This window comes from Ranitomeya variabilis, chromosome 3 (genome assembly GCF_051348905.1).
Source record: "Ranitomeya variabilis isolate aRanVar5 chromosome 3, aRanVar5.hap1, whole genome shotgun sequence".
Lineage (NCBI taxonomy): Eukaryota > Metazoa > Chordata > Amphibia > Anura > Dendrobatidae > Ranitomeya > Ranitomeya variabilis.
In genome coordinates, this window is record NC_135234.1 from 402290499 (window position 1) to 402313355 (window position 22857).

General features: G+C 44.1%; 1 protein-coding gene across 1 annotated transcript in view; it reads left to right on the plus strand.

The window, feature by feature from the left end:
- The window catches only part of LOC143817701 (uncharacterized), a 385700-nt gene that overhangs the window by 217178 nt on the left and 145665 nt on the right, over nucleotides 1-22857 (plus strand). Inside the window, exon 13 of the mRNA XM_077299189.1 lies at nucleotides 3954-4097. Within this exon, the coding sequence (XP_077155304.1) occupies nucleotides 3954-4097 (144 nt within the window). The remainder of the gene's footprint in view (nucleotides 1-3953; nucleotides 4098-22857) is intronic.

Consider the following 22857-nt stretch of genomic DNA (forward strand, 5'->3'; position numbering starts at 1 on the left):
AGCTTAGGCTCCTCAAAAACATCACGATAATCAGATAAAAATTCCGGAATCTCAGAGGGAATAGATGACGAAATGGAAACCAAAGGTACGTCCCCATGAGCCCCCTGACATCCCCAGCTTAACACAGACATTGCTTTCCAGTCAAGGACTGGGTTATGAGATTGTAACCATGGTAATCCGAGCACCAAAACGTCATGTAGATTGTACAACACAAGGAAGCGAATCATCTCCTGATGGTCTGGATTCATACGCATAGTCACTTGTGTCCAGTATTGTGGTTTATTACTAGCCAATGGTGTAGAGTCAATACCCTTCAGAGGTATAGGAACTTCCAGAGGCTCTAGATCAAACCCACAACGCCTGGCAAAGGACCAATCCATTAGACTCAAAGCGGCGCCAGAGTCGACATAGGCATCCGCGGTAATTGACGATAATGAACAAATCAAGGTCACAGACAGAATAAACTTAGACTGTAAAGTGCCAAATGAAATAGACTTATCAACCTTTTTTGTACGTTTAGAGCATGCTGATATATCATGAGTTGAATCACCACAATAGAAGCACAACCCATTTTTTCGCCTAAAATTCTGCCGTTCGCTTCTGGACAGAATTCTATCACATTGCATATTTTCTGGAGCCTTCTCAGAAGACACCGCCAAATGGTGCACAGGTTTGCGCTCCCGCAAACGCCGATCAATCTGAATAGCCATTGTCATGGACTCATTCAGACCTGTAGGTGCAGGGAACCCCACCATAACATCTTTAATGGCATCAGAGAGACCCTCTCTGAAATTCGCCGCCAGGGCGCACTCATTCCACTGAGTAAGCACAGACCATTTACGAAATTTTTGGCAGTATATTTCAGCTTCATCTTGCCCTTGAGATAGGGCCATCAAGGCTTTTTCAGCCTGAATCTCTAAGTTAGGTTCCTCATAAAGCAACCCCAAAGCCAGAAAAAACGCATCCACATTGAGCAACGCAGGATCCCCGGGTGCCAATGCAAATGCCCAGTTTTGAGTGTCACCCCGCAGCAAGGAAATTACTATCTTAACCTGCTGTGCGGGATCTCCAGCGGAGCGAGATCTCAGGGAAAGAAATAATTTACAATTATTTTTGAAATTCAGGAAACGAGATCTATCCCCGGAGAAAAATTCTGGTATAGGAATTCTAGGTTCAGATATAGGAGCATGAATAACAAAATCCTGTAAATTTTGAACCTTCATAGCAAGATTATTCAAACCTGTAGCCACACTCTGAGGATCCATTTTAATCAGGTGAGATCAGAGCCATTCAAGGATTAGAAGGAGAGAGAGAGACAAAGGCTGCAATTAGAGCAGAAATGCAACTGAGTCAACTAAAAAGCAAGCTCAGAGGAAAAAAAAAAAAAATCTGCAGACTTCTTTTTCTCTCCTTTCTTCTGCCAACGGTTTTAACCCTTGTCCGGCCATACTGTCATGATTCCCAATGGCAAGGGAAAGTCAGAGAACATAAATAACAGAACAGCTCTTGGGTGATGGAATCTCGAGCTGACCATGAGCTAAACCTATAACACAACTAACAGTGGCCGGGTGACGTACCTACGTTTTATCCCTAGACGCCCAGCGCCAGCCGGAGGACTAACTAACCCTAATAGAGGAAAAGACAGACCTGGCTTACCTCTAGGGAAATTCCCCCAAAAAGGAGACAGAAGCCCCCCACATATATTGACGGTGAGTTCAGAGGAAAAGACATACGTAGTATGAAGGTAGGTTCAGCAAAGCGAGGTCCGCTTACTAGATAGCAAGAAGATACAATAGGGAACTTCACGGTCAGCTGAAAACCCTATTAAAATACCATCCCGAAATTACTTTAAGACTCATGTGTCAACTCATGACACCGGAGTGGCAATTTCGGCCCACAAGAGCTTCCAGCTACAGAAACATAACATAACTGTGAACTGGAACAAAAATGCAAAACAAACTTAGGACTAAGAGTCCAACTTAGCTGATAGTAGTCTAGAAGCAGGAACATGCAACAGAAAGGCTCTGGTTACATTGATGGCCGGCACTAGAATAACTGAGCAGCAAGGCTAAATAGGATACTCCCATATCCTGATGGAAACAGGTGAACAGAGAAAGTGAAGCACACAAGTCCAGTACCACCAGTGACCACCGGGGGAGCCCAAAAACCAAATTCACAACACTCTTCCCATTGAAAAAAATAAAGTTGGATCTGTAATGGCCGACTTCAAAATGTCCGCCATGGTCACCACCCATCTTGAAAAGTTTTCCCCCTCCCATATACTAATGTGCCACAAACAGGAAGTTGATATCACCAACCATTCCAATTTTATTTAGGTGTATCGATATAAATGTCCCACCCTTTATAGGACGATGTCAGCATACTTAATTCTGCTCAATATTAAGTGATACAATTTATAATAATATCATTATCAATGATATTATTATAATATATTGATATTAATATTGAGCAGACTTAATTTCAGTCTATTGGTTCGACCCTTGACAACAGTCACGGTCTCTCATGTGGCCCCTCAGAAAAATTTATTGATTTAGATTAGATATTTAATTTACTCTCCATTCCGTTATTGTTTGGGACATCAATATTGCTAAATTACCTAGACTAACTCTATGGATCCATATCTAGTTTTATTTATTCACATGCATATTTGAAGCATTGTATATATGTTTTATTATTTACCTTATATACTCGAGTATAAGATAAGCCGACCCGAGTATAAGCCGAGGCACCTAATTTTGCCACGAAAAACTGGGTAAGCTTATTGACTTGAGTATAAGCCGGGTATGCATTGTCCCCTTATCCCTGTCCTGCTATGCGTGGCTCCCCCCGTCCTGTCCTTCTATGTGTGGCTCCCCCGTCTTGTCCTGCTATGTGTGCCTTCCCCCATCTGGTACTGCTATGTGTGGCTTCTCCATCCTGTCTTGCTATATGTGGCTCCCCCTGTTGTATGCATGGCTCCCCAGTCCCGCATGGCTCCCCCGGTCCCGCATGGCTCGGCGGCCCCGGTCCCACATGGCTCGGCTCACCTGGTCCCGCATGGCTCGGCTACCCCGATCCCATATGGCTCACACCTCCTCCCCGTCCTACTCACCCTCCTTGCGCTGTTGCTGCATCTCCATTGTCCCGGCACCGTCAGCTCTTCCTGTACTCAGCGGTGACGTGGTACCGCTCATTGAGGTAACAAATATGGGCTGCACTAGAAATGAGAGTACCCAAACATAAAAGTTTGTCCCGGACAGGTAGTGTCCGATGGGTGCTAAACGCCAAACATAGACTTCTCCTGGGAGTCCGTTGCAATGTTCAGAGTTCTGGGGGAAGTCCATTACAGAGAGAGAGAGAGTGAGAGAGATTTTCCAGCTCAAAAGTTTTGGTCCTTATTGTTTTCAATGGGGTTTGGGTTCTGGTTCAAGTTTGGGTACAGTTCTGGTATCCGAATCGAACTTTGGAATAAAGTTCAGGTCATGTACCAGAACCCAAACTTCATCCCTAGTGTGCACCTATTTCTGTATTGCATTTGAGATGCAGGTGACAGTTAAAATTACACAAGACAACAAAATTAAGCAGGACAACTTTAATAAAAGGTGCAAATCGTTTGATGAATTTGTCATAAATCAAAAAGTCACTAATTGAGAGACCTGCAAAAATGCAGTGATGAATTGGTCCATGTGTCTTTACATATTTAACTAGTTTATATATAATGTACTGCAGAAGCATAATGTGCATCATCACTGCACAGAATGAACTATGCACAAGTCTAATTAAATAAATTTCCCTCTTAACATATTTAATTTTGCAGAACATAATATATTTGGATGATAACAACAGTTATTAATTTTATTCAAATGTTATCATCTTTGCAATGCCTACTATATGAATGATGTGTTCAAAACAGGAGTAATTTGCAAGTGGCAATTTTCTCTTTCCATCTTTAGGATTTCTTAGTAGAATTGATAGCTAGAGAAAGAGAAGAATCTCTGAAACTTTATACAAGTAGCTACAAGCCTGAAAACCTGTCTAACTTCCATGAAGATCACTTGGCAAGTCCAGTCATCTTCCTTAGAAAGTGGATGGGTGAGGTAAGAACAACGATGGGCATTTATAAAATCTTGTACGTAAAATAACAACAGTGGGGTCATGTGTTAAGTGCCTAACCTGTAATTAGGATATGAACATTCTTCATAATGTATGTAATCTGATAATAAATGTATCTGTTATGTTATGTCTTATGCTTTTATGTTTTCATTATGATTATACAAGTTTGTGTACTATTCAGTTATTGTGGGGAGACTCAGTGTCTTCTCCTAGCCTTTCTTCTGCTTGACTTTTGGATATGGGATGAACCCCACTCCATCTTAAAACCACCATAACTACTGTAAACCTAGATACTAAAATAAATACACAAAACACATTATTTTGGTTGTCAAAATGGCCACAGCTTTTATTCAAATCACAGGATTAAATGATCACAGTAGGAGTCAGGTGGAGTGCTAGTACATTGGGATTCACAAGTACTGCGATATCCCCAGCTGTCTGACATACAGCACCAGGACAGACAGCCATAAAGGGGCGGCACGTACTGGCTTGCCATTCAAGCAGAGCCAGTAAACTATGCTTAACCAATGTGCCCGCCCCTGATTGATGTTACCATTACAACATCCTTGAGGCTGGCCACCAAAGCCGAGCTTGCTCACCACCATGAGGTTTTACATCCTCTATTAGTTAAAATGAGTCCACCTTAACTTGTCTGCAACTTCCACCTGACTCCTAAACCGCAAAGCCGTGACGGGTTATGAATTCCAAGTCTCATTTGCCACTTTTCTTTTTTTTTTCTTAATAATTAAATCATTTTTGTAAACTTAAAAACTAGAAGTCCCTGCAAAAGCATTAATGGGACTAAACTTGGCAAACCTCCGACTCACAAAGAGTTATCCTAAAGCGCTCAGGAGAGGAAAAACCCCCTGTGGAGGAAACCTCCAGGGAACCATGGCTTAAGGATTGCCCTTCCCTTGGGCTTAGAAGGTTACCACAAATAATAACTCTTTATAGCCAATATATAATTGAACCTGGTACAAGATATACAATGACAAATTCAAAAATACAATAAAGCATCTATCATTATACAAGCAATAATTAAAAAGTTTTAGGACAGAGATTATGAACAGGGTGGGAGGGCAGGTAATGTTTCCTCCTGTCCATCCTGTGAGAGAAAGAGGGAGAGCCAGAGTTGCCTCCCCTATATAAGCCCCACCCTCCTCACAGTAATACACCAGGCACAAACATCTAAACTCCTTCCTCGTAAAGCAACAACACTCTTGTTTAAAATCTACACCGCAATACAAACAAAAGCTGCAGGAGTTCTCGGTCCACCCATCCCCAAGTCATGTCCACCTCCGTCTAGTCTCCAGTGGTTTCTTTATATCCAACCCTTGTTTTAAACTGGCACACTAAAGATAGCTGGCAAGTAAGTGACTATGGGAGACAGTGCTACCAAAGAGGACATTAGGTATCCCTGATTGTTGCACACACACACTCTCTTACACACACACACTCACACACACTATATAAATATATAATGTTTATAATATATATATATATGTATATGTGTATATATATATATATATATATACATACAGTGTGGAAAATAAGTGATAAACTGCTGATTTTGCAAGTTTTTCCACTTACAAAGAATGGAGAGGTCTGTAATTTTTATCGCAGGTTACCTTCAACTGTGTGAGACAGAATCTTTAAAATCCAGAAAATCACATTGTATGATTTTTACATAATTAATTAGCATTTTATTGCATTAAATAAGTATTTAATACAATAGAAAAATAGAACTTAATATTTGATACAGAAAACTTTGTTTGCAATTACAGAGGTCAGACATTTCCTGTAGTTCTTGACCAAGTTTAAACACTGCAGCAGGGATTTTGGCCCACTCCTCCATTCAGATCTTCTCCAGATCTTTTCAGGTTTCGGGCAACATTGAGTTTCAGCTCCCTCCAAAGATTTTATATGGGGTACAGGTCTGGAGACTGGCTAGGCCACTCCAGGACCTTGAACTGCTTCTTACGGAGCCATACCTTAGGGTACCGTCACACAGTGCAATTTTGATCGCTACGACGGTACGATTCGTGACGTTCTAGCGATATCGTTACGATATCGCAGTGTCTGACACGCAGCAGCGATCAGGGATCCTGCTGAGAATCGTACGTCGTAGCAGATCGTTTGGAACTTTCTTTCGTCGCTTGATCACCCGCTGACATCGCTGGATCGTTGTGTGTGACAGCGATCCAGCGATGCGTTCGCTGGTAACCAGGGTAAACATCGGGTAACTAAGCGCAGGGCCGCGCTTAGTAACCCGATGTTTACCGTGGTTACCAGCGTAAAAGTAAAAAAAAAAAAACCGTACATGCTCACCATCTGATGTCCGTCCGGTCCCTTGCCGTCCGCTTCCCGCTCTGACTGTCTGCCAGCCGGAAAGTGAGAGCAGATCACAGCGGTGACGTCACCGCTGCACTCTGCTCTCACTGTACGGCCGGATCTGTCAGAGCAGGAAGCGGACGGCAAGGGACCGGACGGACATCAGATGGTGAGCATGTACGGTTTGTTTTTTTTTACTTTTACGCTGGTAACCACGGTAAACATCGGGTTACTAAGCGCGGCCCTGCGCTTAGTAACCTGATGTTTACCCTGGTTACCCGGGGACTTCGGCATCGCTCCAGCGCCGTGATTGCAACGTGTGACCGCAGTCTACGATGCTGGAGCGATAATCATACGATCGCTGCGACGTCACGGATCGTGCCGTCGTAGCGATCAAAATTGCACTGTGTGACGGTACCCTTAGCTGCCTTGAATGTGTATTTCAGATCACTGTCATGCTGGAAGACCCAGCCGCAACCCATTTTTAATACTTTTTCTGAGGGAAGGAGGTTTTTGGCCAAACTTTTGTGATACATGACCATATCCATCTTTCCTTCAGTATGGTGCAGTCGTCCTGTCCCCTTTGCAGAAAATCACTCCCAAAGTATGACGTTTCTCTCACTCTGCTTCACGGTTGGGACAGTGTTCTTGGAGTTGTACTCATCATTCTTTTTCCTCCAAACACGGCGAGTGAAGTTGATACCAAAAAGTTCTATTTTTGTCTCCTCTGGCTACATGGCCTTCTCCCATGCCTCCTCTGGATCATCCAAATTGTCATTGGTGAACTTCAAACGGGCCTGGACATGTGCCGGCGTGAGCAGGGGGACTTGCATACCCTGCAGGATTTTATTCCATGATGTCGTAGTGTGTTACTAACAGTAATGGTTGAGACTGAGGTCCCAGCTCTCTTCAGGTCATTGACCAGGTCCTCCCGTGTAGTTCTGGGCTGATTCCTGACCTTTCTCAGAATCATCCTGAGATGATTCACGGCACATGTCAGCTGTTTTGAACAACTGACATGTGCCCGAATCAGCCGCGGGTGGAATCGCGATCCACCCGCGGCTGTTAACCAGTTAAATGCTGATGTTAAACTCTGACAGCGGCATTTAACACTCGCTTCCAGCAATCATGACGGAAATTCCGCCCATGGGCGCCTGTGTCACACGACCGTGGGTCGCCGATGGGTTGGCATGATAACCAGAAATCTCCAGCAGACCTCTATGGTTGGCACCTCTGGATTTCTATGAGCGCCGCCCGGTGGTCGGTGCTCATAGCAAGTGAGTAATTCTGCTACATACAGGCGATCTAAGCAGAGCCTGTATGTAGCAGAGCCGATCGGGTTATGGCAGCCCATGGAGACTATTGAAGCATGCCAAAAGTAAAAAAAAAAATGTTTTAAAAAATATATAAAAAAAAAAAAAATTAAAGTTCAAATTATCCCCCTTTCACCCATTCAAAATAAAACAATAAAAAAAATCAAACATACACATATTTGGTATCGCCATGTTCAGAATCGCCCAATCTATCAAGAAAAAAAAATTAACCTGAACGCTAAGCGAGAAAAAAGTCAAAACAACAGAATTACATTTTTTATGGTTGCCGCGACATTGCATTAAAACGCAATAAGGGGCGATCGTATCTGTGCCAAATAAATAAGCCCTCACCCAACCCAAGATCACGAAAAATGGAGACGCTACGCTACGAGTGTCGGAAAATGGCGCAATTAATTTTTTTAATTTTTTTTTTTATTTGGATTTTTTTTCACCACCTAGATAAAAAAAAACCTAGACATGTTTGGTGTCTACGAATTCGTAATGACATGGAGAATCATAATGGCAGGTCACTTTTGGCATTTAGTGAACACAGTAAAAAAAGCAAAACAAAAAAACACTGTGGGATTGCACTTTTTTTGCAATTTCACTGCACTTCAATTTTTTTTCCTGTTTTCAGGTATGCAACATGGTAAATCCAATGGTGTAATTCCAAAGTACAACTCATCCTGCAAAAAACAAGCCCTCACATGGCCATTTTGACCAAAAAATAAAAAGGTTATGGCTCTGGGAAAAAGGGGAGCAAAAAATTAAAATGCAAAACCAAAAATACCTCTGGTCGCTAAGGGGTTAAAGGGGTCCACTGAGACCCTTTTTTCTCTGGGTCCACAAAAACCTGGAGCCAGCCCTGGTGTTGACAGGTGTCTTTTATCAGGTAGTGAGTTCAATTAATACAGGTAATGAGTGCAGAGTGCAATTAATACAGGTACTGAGTGCAGAGTAGGAGGGCTTCTTAAAAAAAACAACTAAAATGTCTATGAGAGTCAGAATTATTGCTTGTTGGTAGGTTGGTCGTTGGTTTCATGCAATAAAATGCAATTTAATTATGTAAAAATTATACAATGTGAACTTCTGTTTTCTTACTTTTGTATTTTTAGATTCTGTCTCTCACAGTTGAAGTGTACCTAGATTAAAGACCTCTCCATTCTTTGCAGTTGGGAAAACTTGCAAAATCAGCAGTGTATCAAATACTTATTTTCCCTAAGCTGTATGTAAGTGTGAATATATATGTATATGTTGAAAAAGTGTGAAGCAGATACTTTATTCACCCAAACCAGCTTTGTTTAAGCTGTTTCTTTTGAGCCTTTCTCAAGATATACAACCCCTGGCAAAAATTATGGAATCGCCAGCCTTGGAGGATGTTCATTCAGTTGTTTAATTTTGTAGAAAAAAAGCAGATCACAGACATAATAATCTTTATTTTTTATATAGCGCTAACATATTCCACAGCGCTTTACAGACATTATCATCGCTGTCCCCAATGGGGCTCACAATCTAAATTCCCTATCAGTATGTCCTTGGAATGTGGGAGGAAACCAGAGTGCCCGGAGGAAACCCACGCAAACACGGAGAGAACATACAAACTCTTTGCAGATGTTGTCCTGGGTGGGAATTGAACCCAGGACTCCAGCGCTGCAAGGCTGCAGTGCTAACCGCTGAGCCACCGTGCTACATGGCACAAAACTAAAGTCATTTCAAATGCAACTTTCTGGCTTTAAGAGACACTAAAAGAAATCAAGAACAAAAAATGTGGTAGTCAGTAATGGTAACTTTTTTTCAACCAAGCATAGGGGAAACATTATGGAATCGCTCAATTCTGAGAAAAAAATATGGAATCATCCTGTAAATTTTCATACCCAAAAATAACACCTGTATCAAATTAGATCTGATCGTTAGTCTGCATCTAAAAAGGAGTGATCACACCTTGAAGAGCTGTTGCACCAAGTGGACTGACATGGATCATGGCTCCAACACGAGAGATGTCAATTGAAACAAAGGAGAGGACTATCAAACTCTTAAAAGAGGGTAAATCATCATGCAATGTTGCAAAAGATGTTGGTTGTTCACATTCAGCTGTGTCTAAAGTCTGGACCAAATACAAACAACATGGGAAGGTTGTTAAAGGCAAACATACTGGTAGACCAAGGAAGACATCAAAGCATCAAGACCGGAATCGTAAAGCAATATGTCTCCAAAACAGGAAATGCACAACAAAACAAATGAGGAACGAATGGGTGGAATCTGGAGTCAACATCTGTGACCGAACTGTAAGAAACCGCCTAAAGGAAATGGGATTTACATACAGAAAAGCTAAACGAAAGCCATCATTAACACCTAAACAGAAAACAACAAGGTTACAATAAGCTAAGGAAAAGTAATTGTCGACTGTGGATGAAAGTCATATTCAGTGATGAATCGCAAATCTGCATTGGGCAAGGTGATGATGCTGGAACTTTTGTTTAGTGCCGTTCCAATGAGATTTATAAAGATGACTGCTTGAAGAGAACATGCAAATTTCCATAGTCATTGATGATATGGGGCTGCATGTCAGGTAAAGGCACTGGGGAGATGGCTGTCATTATAACTTCAATAAATGCACACGTTTATGTTAATATTTTGGACACTTTTCTTATCCCATTAATTGAAAGGATGTTTGGGGATGATTATTATTTATTATCATTATTTATTGTTATAGCGCCATTTATTCCATGGCGCTTTACATGTGAGGAGGGGTATACATAATAAAAACAAGTACAATAATCTTAAACAATACAAGTCATAACTGGTACAGGAGGAGTGAGGACCCTGCCCGCGAAGGCTCACAATCTACAAGGGATGGGTGAGAATACAGTAGGTGAGGATAGAGCTGGTCATGCAGCGTGTTGTGAATTCTGCTTTTGGGCTCCCTCCGGTGGTTGTAGGTGGTAATGCAGTTGCCCCTGAGTTGCAGTCCTGGTCAGGTGTATCTGCTGATTGCAGTTCTGACTGGGGTGCAGGATTCATTAGTCCTTGCCAGTTGTCAATTGTTGTTGGGAGGTGTTGGACCTCTGCTTGGTTCCTCCTGCCTTTCTGCCAAATCAGCAAAGATAAGTGTCTGTTTTTTCCTGTGGCACACATGCTATGTGCTTCACAATTCAGTGCTATTCTTTGTGTTTTCTTGTCCAGCTTAGATTGTGTCAGTATTTTCTCAGTCTTGTTGGATTCTCTGGAGTGGCAGATATACATTCCATGTCTTTAGTTAGATTGTGGAACTTTTTGTATTATCTGCTGTGGATATTTTTGGAAGGGTTTTAATACTGACCGCCTAGTAATCTGTCCTATCCTTTCCTATTTAGCTAGAGTGGCCTCTTTTGCTAAATCCTGTTTTCTACCTGCGTGTGTCTATTCTTCTCCTACTCACAGTCATTATTCGTGGGGGGCTGCCTATCCTTTGGGGGTCTGCTCTGAGGCAAGGTAGCATTCCTATTTCCATCTATAGGGGTATTTAGTCCTCTGGCTGTGTCGAGGTGTCTAGGGTATGTTAGGCACACCCCACGGCTACTTCTAGTTGCGGTGTTAGTTCAGGATTTGCGGTCAGTACAGGTTCCACCGACTCCAGAGAAAGTTTCATGCGGCTCCAAGGTCACCAGATCATAACAGTACAACTGGCCCATAATGAGTTAAATGCATCTCAGAAGAAGGGAAGAAAGGTGTTGAGCCATTTTTTTTTCTGTAGTCTGTTTTGTCTTTTCTTCCCTCTTTATTTATGGGTGGCTGAGGAGTCTTGTGCCAGCTTGGATGTTCAGGAATTAGCTTCTCGTGTAGACCAGCTTGCTGCTAGGGTACAGGGTATTTCTGATTATATTGTTCAGACTCCTGCTTTAGAGCCGAAGATTCCTACTCCTGATTTGTTTTTTGGTGATAGGTCCAAATTTTTGGGTTTTAAAAACAATTGTAAACTGTTTTTTGCTCTGAGACCGTGATTCTCCGGTGATTCCATTCAGCAGGTTAAAATTGTCATCTCCCTGCTGCGTGGCGATCCACAGGATTGGGCATTTTCCCTGGAATCTGGGAATCCGGCCTTGTTTAATGTAGATTCCTTTTTTCAGGCTTTAGGATTATTATATGATGAACCGAATTCTGTGGATCAAGCGGAGAAAACCTTGTTGGCCCTGTCTCAGGGTCAAGAGGCGGCAGAATTGTATTGTCAGAAATTTAGAAAATGGTCTGTGTTGACTAAATGGAATGATGATGCTTTGGCGGCAATTTTCAGAAAGGGTCTTTTTGAATCCGGTAAAGATGTTATGGTGGGGTTTCCCACGCCTTCCGGTCTGAGTGATTCTATGTCTCTGGCCATTCAGATTGATCGGCGCTTGCGGGAGCGTCAAACTGTGCGCGCTGTGGCGTCGTTCTTAGAGCAAAGTCATTGTGGCGACGCTTCTCATGTCATTTCAGTCTGCCCTAAGGGGACAAAAAGGATCATTAGTTCATTTACTATCAGTACTGTACAACCTAAATTTCTGTTATCGGTGTCCTTGATCTGCTCATTGTCATCATTTTCTGTCATGGCATTTGTGGATTCAGGCGCCGCCTTGAACTGAATGGATTTTGAGTTTTCCAGGCGTTGTGGTTTTCCCTTGCAGCCTTTGCAGAACCCTATTCCTTTAAGGGGGATTGATGCTACACCTTTGGCTAAAAATAAGCCCCAGTTTTGGACACAGGTGACCATGCACATGGCGCCAGCCCATCAGGAAGAGTGTCGATTTCTGGTGTTGCATAATTTGCATGATGTTATCGTGCTGGGTTTCCCATGGTTGCAGGTACATAATCCTGTGTTGGATTGGAAATCTATGTCTGTGACTAGTTGGGGTTGTCAGGGGGTTCATAATGATGTTCCTTTGATGTCAATCTCCTCTTCTTCCACTTCTGAAATTCCAGAGTTTTTGTCTGATTTTCAGGATGTATTCGATGAGCCCAAGTCCAGTTCCCTTCCACCGCATAGGGACTGTGATTGTGCGATTGACTTGATTCCAGGCTGTAAGTTTCCGAAGGGCCGACTTTTCAATCTATCTGTGCCTGAACATACCGCCATGCGGAGTTATGTTAAGGAGTCTTTGGAGAAAGGACACATTCGGCCATCTTCTTCACCGTTGGGAGCAGGATTTTTTTTTGTTGCTAAGAAGGATGGCTCCTTGAGACCCTGTATTGATTATCGCCTCTTGAATAAGATCACGGTCAAGTTTCAATACCCTTTACCTCTGCTTTCCGATTTGTTTGCTAGGATTAAGGGGGCTAGTTGGTTTACTAAGATTGACCTTCAGGGGACATATAATCTTGTTCGTATTAAGCAGGGTGATGAATGGAAAACTGCGTTTAATACGCCCGAAGGCCATTTTGAATACCTTGTGATGCCATTCGGGCTCTCTAATGCTCCATCTGTTTTTCAGTCCTTCATGCGCGATATCTTCCGGACTTATCTTGATAAATTCATGATTGTATATTTGGATGACATTTTAATTTTTTCCGATGATTGGGAGTCTCATGTGAAACAGGTCAGGATGGTATTTCAGATCCTTCGTGATAATGCTTTGTTTGTGAAGGGGTCTAAGTGTCTCTTTGGAGTGCAGAAGGTTTCTTTTTTGGGCTTTATTTTTCTCCCTCATCTATAGAGATGGATTCGGTTAAGGTTCAGACCATTCATGATTGGATTCAACCCACATCTGTGAAGAGTCTTCAGAAATTTTTGGGCTTTGCTAATTTTTATCGCCGTTTCATTGCTAACTTCTCCAGTGTGGTTAAACCCTTGACCGATTTGACGAAGAAAGGCGCTGATGTGACGAATTGGTCCTCTGCGGCTGTCTCTGCCTTTCAGGAGCCTAAACGCCGATTTACTTCTGCCCCGGTGTTGCGTCAACCAGATGTTTCTCTTCCGTTTCAGGTTGAGGTTGACGCTTCTGAGATTGGGGCAGGGGCCGTTTTGTCTCAGAGGGATCCTGTTGGTTCCTTCATGAAACCGTGTGCCTTCTTTTCCCGTAAGTTTTCGCCCGCTGAATGCAATTATGATGTCGGTAATCGGGAGTTGTTGGCTATGAAGTGGGCGTTTGAGGAGTGGCGACATTGGCTCGAGGGAGCTAAGCACCGTATTGTGGTCTTGACCGATCATAAAAATCTGATTTACCTCGAGTCTGCCAGGCGGCTGAATCCTAGACAGGCTCGATGGTCCTTGTTTTTTTCCCGTTTTGATTTCGTGGTCTCGTATCTTCCGGGTTCTAAGAATATTAAGGCTGATGCCCTCTCTAGGAGTTTTTTGCCTGATTCTCCTGAGGTCCTTGAACCGGTCAGCATTCTGAAAGAATGGGTGGTCCTTTCTGCCATTTCCCCTGATTTACGACGGGTTCTTCAGGAATTTCAGGCTGACAAACCTGACCGCTGTCCAGTGGGGAAACTGTTTGTTCCTGATAGATGGACTAGTAGAGTGATTTCTGAGGTTCATTGTTCTGTGTTGGCTGGCCATCCTGGTATTTTTGGTACCAGAGATTTGGTTGGTAGGTCCTTTTGGTGGCCTTCTTTGTCACGTGATGTGCGTTCTTTTGTGCAGTCCTGTGGGACTTGTGCGCAGGCCAAGCCTTGTTGTTCCCGTGCTAGTGGGTTGCTTTTGCCTTTGCCGGTCCCTGAGAGGCCCTGGACGCATATTTCTATGGATTTTATTTCTGATCTTCCGGTTTCCCAGAAGATGTCTGTCGTCTGGGTTGTTTGTGACCGGTTCTCTAAGATGGTCCATTTGGTGCCTTTGCCTAAATTGCCTTCCTCTTCTGATTTGGTTCCGTTGTTTTTTCAGCATGTGGTTTGTTTGCATGGTATTCCGGAGAATATTGTGTCCGACAGAGGGTCCCAGTTTGTTTCTCGGTTTTGGCGGGCCTTTTGTGCTAAGCTGGGCATTGATTTGTCTTTTTCTTCCGCATTTCATCCTCAGACAAATGGTCAGACCGAGCGAACTAATCAGACTTTAGAAACTTATCTGAGATGCTGTGTCTGCTGATCAGGATGATTGGGTGGCTTTCTTGCCATTGGCCGAGTTTGCCCTTAATAATCGGGCTAGTTCGGCTACCTTGGTTTCGCCCTTCTTTTGTAATTTTGGTTTTCATCCTCGTTTTTCTTCGGGGCAGGTTGAGCCTTCTGACTGTCCTGGTGTGGATTCTGTGGTTGACAGGTTGCAGCAGATTTGGGCTCATGTGGTGGACAATTTGGTATTGTCTCAGGAGGAGGCTCAACGTTTTACTAACCGTCGTCGGTGTGTTGGTTCCCGGCTTTGGGTTGGGGATCTGGTCTGGTTGTCTTCCCGTCATGTTCCTATGAAGGTTTCTTCCCCTAAGTTTAAGCCTCGCTTTATTGGTCCGTATAGGATTTCTGAGATTATTAATCCGGTATCTTTTCGATTGGCCCTTCCGGCTTCTTTTGCTATCCATAAAGTCTTCCATAGATCTTTATTGCGGAAATATGTGGTGCCCGTTGTTCCCTCTGTTGATCCTCCGGCCCCTGTTTTGGTTGACGGGGAGTTGGAGTATGTGGTTGAGAAGATTTTGGATTCTCGCTTTTCGAGGCGGAGGCTTCAGTACCTTGTTAAATGGAATGGTTATGGCCAGGAGGATAATTCTTGGGTTTTTGCCTCTGATGTCCATGCTGCTGATTTGGTCCGTGCCTTTCATCTGGCTCGTCCTGATCGGCCGGGTGGCTCTGGTGAGGGTTCGGTGACCCCTCTTCAAGGGGGGGTACTGTTGTGAATTCTGCTCTTGGGTTCCCTCCGGTGGTTGTTGGTAGTAATGTAGTTGTCCCTGGGTTGCAATCCTGGGCAGGTGTCCCTGCTGATTGCAGCTCTGACTGGGATATTTAGGTGTGCAGGATTCATTAGCCCTTGCCAGTTGTCCATTGTTCTTGGAGGTTTTGCATCTCTGTCTGGTTCCTCCTGCCCTGCTGCCAAATCAGCAAAGATAAGTGTCTGGTTTTGTTTCTACAGCACATATGCTGTGTGCTTTACAATTCAGTACTATTCAATGTTTTTTTCTTGTCCAGCTTAGACTGTGTTTGGATATTTCAGTCAAGTTGGATTCTCAGGAGATGCAGATATACATTCCATGTCTTTAGTTAGATGGTGGAATTTTTGTATAATCTGCTGTGGATATTTTTAGGGTTTTAATACTGACCGCTTAATGTTGTGAATTCTGCTCTTGGGCTCCCTCCGGTGGTTGTAAGTGGTAGCGCTGCTGTCTCTGAATCGCAGCATTTATCAGGTGTGTTCACTTTTTGCAATTTTGACTGGGCTATTTAGTCTTGCTTCACCCTTTAGTCAGTGCCAGTTGTCCATTGTTCCTGGAGGATTCACATCCCTGCCTGGTCTCTTCTGCTTTGCAGTTCATTTCAACAAAGATAAGTTCTGGCCTTGATTTTTGCTGTCCATATGCTGTGGCCTTATTGTTCAATTCTTTTCCATGTTTTTGTCTTGTCCAGCTTGGTCTGTATAAGGATTTGTTTAGCCAAGCTGGTATCTCTGGAGATGCAGATATACCCTCCATATCTTTAGTTAGCTGTGGAGATTTTGTATTTTCTGTGGTGGATATTTTCTAGTGTTTTAATACTGACCGCATAGTACTCTGTCCTATCCTTTCTATTTAGCTAGAAGTGGCCTCCTTTGCTAAATTCTCATTTCAGTCTGTGTATGTTTTTTCCCTCTCCTCTCACAGTCAATATTTGTGGGGGCTGTCTATCCTTTGGGGATTTTCTCTGAGGCAAGATAGTTTTCCCTTTTCTATCTCTAGGGGTAATTAATCCTCCGGCTGTGTCGAGATGTCTAGGGAGCGCTAGGTACATTCCACGGCTACTTCTAGTTGCGGTGTTAAGTTCAGGGTCTGCGGTCAGTACAGGTACCACGTTCTCCAGAGTACGCCTCATGCTGCTCTTAGGCCACCAGATCATAACAGCTTAGTATTCTGTCCTATCCTTTCCTATTTAGCTAGCTTGGCCTCTTTTGCTAAATCCTGATTTCTGCCTGCGTGTGCCTTTCCTCTAATACTCACAGTCAATATTTGGGGGGGGCTGCCTATCCTTTGGGGTTCTGCTCTGAGGCAAGATAGAATTCCCATTTCCATCTATAGGGGTATTTAGTCCTCCGGCTGTGTCGAGGTGTCTAGGATGTGTTAGGTACACCCCACGGCTACTTCTAGTTGCGGTGACAGTTTAGGGTTTGCGGTCAGTACAGGTTCCACCTACTCCTGAGAAAGTCTCATGCGGCTCCAAGGTCACCGGATCATAACACCGTCCCCACACATTACCACACGAGGCTGCATCCCCCCACATTACCACATGAGGCTCCGCCCCCCACATTATTACACGAGGCTCCGTCCCCACACATTACCACACAAGGCTCCATCCCCACACATTACCACACGAGGCCCCTTCCCCCACATTACCACACGAGGCTCCTTCCCCACACATTACCACATGAGGCTGTGTCCCCCCACATTACCACATGAGGCTGTGTCCCCCCACATTACCACACGAGGCTCCGCCCCCCACTTTACCACACGAGGCTCCGTCCCCACACATTACCACACGAGGCTCCATCCCCACACATTACCACACGATGCTCCGTCCCCACACATTACCACACGAGGCTGCGTTCCCCCACATTACCACATGAGGCTCCGTCTCCACACATTACCACACGAAGCTCCTCCCCCCACATTACCACACGAGGCTCCGTCCCCACACATTACCACACGAGGCTCCTCCCCCCCACATTACCACACGCAGCACTTCCTTTCTATGTAATTCAACCACTTCAGCCAAGGTAAACGTACATTTAATTGCATAATCACCAGCAGCGTTAATTAGATAGGAATGAGCGTGCCGAGCGTTAGCTGGCTGGAAACAGCTAGTTATTAATATTTGCCAAATGACAGAATGATGAGAGGAAGAGAATGTTTTAAGACATGTTTATTACTTACTGCAAAGTCAAAAGTTTGCATACATTTCATTAATGTTTGGTACCATTGCCCTTAAACTGAATGTCTTGGGTCAAACGTTTGGGATATTCTTCCACAAGCTTCTCACAATAGTTGGTCAGAATTTGGGAACATTCCTACTAACAAAAATGGTGTAACTGATGCAGGTTTGTAGGTCGCCTTGCTCGCACCTACCTTTTCAGCTTTGCCCATACATTTTCAATAGAATTGAGATCAAGGCTTTGTGGTGGCCAGTCCAAAACTTTGACTTTGTTATCCTTAAGCCACTTTTTTACCATTTTCCCAGTATGCTTCAGGTCATTGTCTATTTGGAAGACCCATATCCACTCAAGCTTTAACTACCTGGCTGACGACTTGAGATGTTGCTTCAATTTTGCCACATTATCTTCTTTTCTCATGATGTCATCGATTTTGTGAAGTGCAGCGGTCCCTTCCTGCAGCAAAACAACCCCACAACATGATGCTGCCGCCCCCGTGTTTCACAGTTAGGATAGTGTTCTTAGGCTTCCAAGATTCTCCATTTTTCCTCCAAATGTAACGATGGTCATTATATCCAAAAAGTTCAAATTTAGTTTCATCAGACCACAGGACATATCTCCAAAAAATAAGGTCTTTGTTCCTGTGTGCATTTGCAAACATTAACCCCTTAGTGACAGAGCCAATTTGGTACTTAATGACCGGGCCAATTTTTACAATTCTGACCACTGTCACTTTATGAGGTTATAACTCTGGAACGCTTTAACGGATCCCGCTGATTCTGAGATTGTTTTTTCATGACATATTGTACTTCATATTAGTGGTAACATTTCTTCGATATTACTTGCGATTATTTATGCAAAAAATGGAAATATGGCGAAAATTTTTAAAATTTTGCAATTTTCAAACTTTGTATTTTTATGCCCTTAAATCAGAGAGATATGTCACACAAAATAGTTAATAAGTAACATTTCCCACATGTCTACTTTACATCAGCACAATTTTGGAAACAATTTTTTTTTTGTTAGGGAGATATAAGGGTTAAAAATTGACCAGCAATTTCTCATTTTTACAACACCATTTTTTTTTTTAGGGACCACATCACATTTGCAGTCATTTTGAGGTGTCTATATGATAGAAAATAACCAAGTGTGACACCATTCTAAAAACTGCACCCCTCAAGGTGCTCAAAACCACATTCAAGAAGTTTATTAACCCTTTACGTGCTTCACAGGAACTGAAACAATGTGGAAGGAAAAAATGAACATTTAACTTTTTTTGCAAACATTTTAATTCAGAACCATATTTTTTTATTTTCACAAGTGTAAAAACAGAAATTTAACCATACATTTTGTTGTGCAATTTCTCCTGAATATGCTGATAAACCACTGTTTGGGCGCACCGCAGAGCTTGGAAGAGAAGGAGTGCCGTTTTACTTTTTCAATGTAGAATTGGCTGGAATTGAGATCGGACACCATGTCGCGTTTGGAGAGCCCCTGATGTGCCTAAACAGTAGAAACCCCCCACAAGTGACCCCATTTTGGAAACTAGACCCCTTAAGGAACTTATCTAGATGTGTGGTGAGCACTTTAAACCCCCAAGTGCTTCACAGAAATTTATAACATAGAGCCGTGAAAATAAAAAATCCTTTTTTTTCCCTCAAAAATGATTTTTTAGCCTGCAATTTTTAACGAGACATTGGACCCCAAAATCTGTTGACCAGTTTGTCCTGAGTACGCTGATACCCCATATGTGGGGGGGGGGGCACTGTTTGGGTACCCATCAGGGCTCGGAAGGGAAGGAGCGCCGAAGGAATGCAGACTTTGATGGGATGGTCTGCGGGTGTCATGTTGCATTTGCAGAGCTCCTGATGTACCTAAACAGTAGAAACCCCCCACAAGTGACCCCATTTTGGAAACTAGACCCCCCAAAGAGCTTATCTAGATATGTGGTGAGCACTATGAACCCCCAACTGCTTCACAAAAGTTTATAATGTAGAGCTATGAAAATAAAAAAAATCATATTTTTTCCACAAAAAAGATTTTTTTAGCCCCCAAATTTTTATTTTCACAAGGGTAACAAGAGAAATTGGACCCCAAAAGTTGTTGTCCAATTTGCAATTTGTCCTGAGTACACTGATACCCCATATGTGGGGGGGGGACCACTGTTTGGGCGCATGGCTGAGCTCGGAAGGGAAGGAGCGCCGTTTTGGAATGCAGACTTTGATAGAATGGTCTGCGGGCGTTATGTTACGTTTGCAGAGCCCCTGATGTACCTAAACAGTAGAAACCCCCAACAAGTGACCCCATTTTGGAAACTAGACCCCCCATGGAACTTATCTAGATGTGTGGTGAGAACTTTGAATGCCCAAGTGCTTCACAGAAGTTTATAATGCAGTCGTGAAAATAAAAAATATTTTTTTTCCACAAAAAAGATTTTTTAGCCCCCAAGTTTTTATTTTCACAAGGGTAACAGGAGAAATTGGACCCCAAAAGTTGTTGTCCAATTTATCCCGAGTACGCTGATGCCCCATATGTGGGGGTAAACCACTGTTTGGGCGCACGGCAGAGCACAGAAGGGAGGGAGCACCATTTGACTTTTTGAGCACAAAATTGGCTGTGGCGTTTAGAGACCCCCTGATGTACCTAAACAGTGGAAACCCCCAATTCTAACTCCAACCCTAACCCCAACACACCCCTAACCCTAATCCCAACCCAATCCACAAACCTAATCACAACCCTAACCCCCAAAACACCCCTAACCCTAATCCCAAAGCTAACCATAACCCTAATCAAAACCCTAAACCGAACACACCGCTAATCCTAATTTCAACCCTAACCTCAAAACAACCCTAATCCCAATACACCCCTATCCCTAATCCCAACCCTAGCCTTAACCCTAATCCCAAACCTAACCCTAATCCCAAATGTAACCCTAATGCCAACCCTAATCCAAACCCTAATCCCAAATCTAACCCTAACTTTAGCCCCAACCCTAACCCTAACTTTAGCCCAAACCCTAACTTTAGCCCTAAACCTAGCCCCAACCCTAACCCTAACTTTAGCCCCAACCCTAACCCTAGCTCCAACCCTAATCCTAGCTGTAACCCTAACCCAAGCCCTAGCCCTAGCCCTATCCCTAAGGCTATGTGCACACGTTGCGGATTTTGCTGCGTTTCCGCAGCTGCGGGTCCGCAGCAGTTTCCCATGAGTTTACAGTACAATGTAAACCTATGGGAAACATAAAACGCTGTGTCCATGCTGCGGAAAAAAACACGCGGAAACGCAGCGGTTTACATTCCTCAGCATGTCAATTCTTTCTGCGGATTCCGCAGCGGTTTTACACCTGCTCCATAATAGAAAACCGCAGGTGTAAAACCGCAGGGGAATCCGCACAAAAACCGCGGTACATCCGCGATAAATCCGCAGGAAAAACGCAGCGTTTTGGCCCTGCGGATTTATTAAATCCGCTGCGGAAAAATCCGCAGAGAACCATTCTATGTGTGCACATATCCTAACCCTACCCCTAACCCTACCCCTAATTGGAAAATAGAAATTCATACTTTTTTTAATTTTATTATTTTTTCCTTACTAAGGGGGTGATAAAGGGGGGGGGTTATTTACTATTTTTTTTATTTTGATCACTGTGATAGGATCTCGCAGTGACCAAAATAAAACAAGTGGAAGAATCTTCCTCTGCCGGCAGATCATGGCGGGCGCACTGCGCATGCGCCCGCCATTTTCTTACCGGAGCAAGAAGCCGGCGGCCAGCAGAAGAAGCCCCCTATTTCTCTGTCCTCTGATGTGCGATCACATCAGAGGACAGAGAATGACATCGCTTTTTTTTTTTTGCGGTCGCCGGTAAACAGTTAATTACCGGCGATCGCAAAACAGGGGTCGGTAAAAACCGACCCCGATCATGTTCTTTGGGGTCTCGGCTACCCCCGGCAGCCGAGACCCCAAAGATCTTCCGAGTGCCGGGCGCACTGCGCATGCGCCCGCCATTTTTTCCCCGGAAAAAGATGGCGGCGCCCATCGGGAGCCACGAAGAGCACCGGGGGAGATAGGTGAGTATTGGGGGGCTATCGGGGACCCCATTTCTCAGTCCTCCGATGTGCGATCACATCGGAGGACAGAGAAATTAAATGGCAAATCGCGTTTTTTCTTTTTTTGTTGCGACCGCCGGTAAACGGTTAATTACCGGCGATCGCAACTCGGGGGTCAGTAAAACCCCCCCGAATCATGTTCTCTGGGGTCTCGGCTACCCTCGGCAACCGAGACCCCAGAGAAAATCCGACTCTGGGGGGCGCTATTCACTTTTTCCACAGTGCCGTTAAGGGGTTAATCTGGCTTGTTTATGTTTCTTTTGGAGTAATGGCTTCTTCCTGGCAGAGTGGCCTTTCAGCCCATGTTGATACAGTACTCGTTTCACTGTGGATATTGATACAATCTTTCAAGCTTCTGTCATCATCTTTACAAGGTCTTTTGCTTTTGTCCTTGGGTTGCACATTTGGACCAAAGCACGTGTGAGGACTGGACGTGGAATCTAAGGGGTGGACCCACTGGACCGTGACAACAAACCCCCCACGGCCGAGCTGACCAAGTGTACCACCCCCTATACAGGGAGCGTTAGGGGCAGGCCCGAGGGAGACTATCGTCACGGCAGCTGGTAGAAGGGACTGACGGGCAGACGGAAGCAGGGAGGTATGGATAAGAGGAGAAGGCGAACACGAGGACTAACCGCGAGAGCAAAGACCGGAGGAGGGAACACGGAAGACAGGCTGGAGACTGGAACACGGATAGGAGAACGCTGGAGAGCAAGCCAGTTGGTAGGCAGGGAAACAGGAACGCAGACTGGAAGGAAAACACAGGAGGGATGCAGGCAGGAAACTCAGGAACACAGGACACTGCGAGAAGATAAGGAGAAAACCCAGGTTAGACACGGTAGTGAGCGGTGAGCAACCAGACAGGAAGGAAACACCGAGGAGCCAGAATCACTTGTAAGAGGCAAATGACAATCAGGCACCGCCGATAGGAAGAGGCGGCCTGATATGGAGAGCACAGGCATACCTTCCGGGTCAGGGTGCAGAGGGCGGCGCAGAAGACACA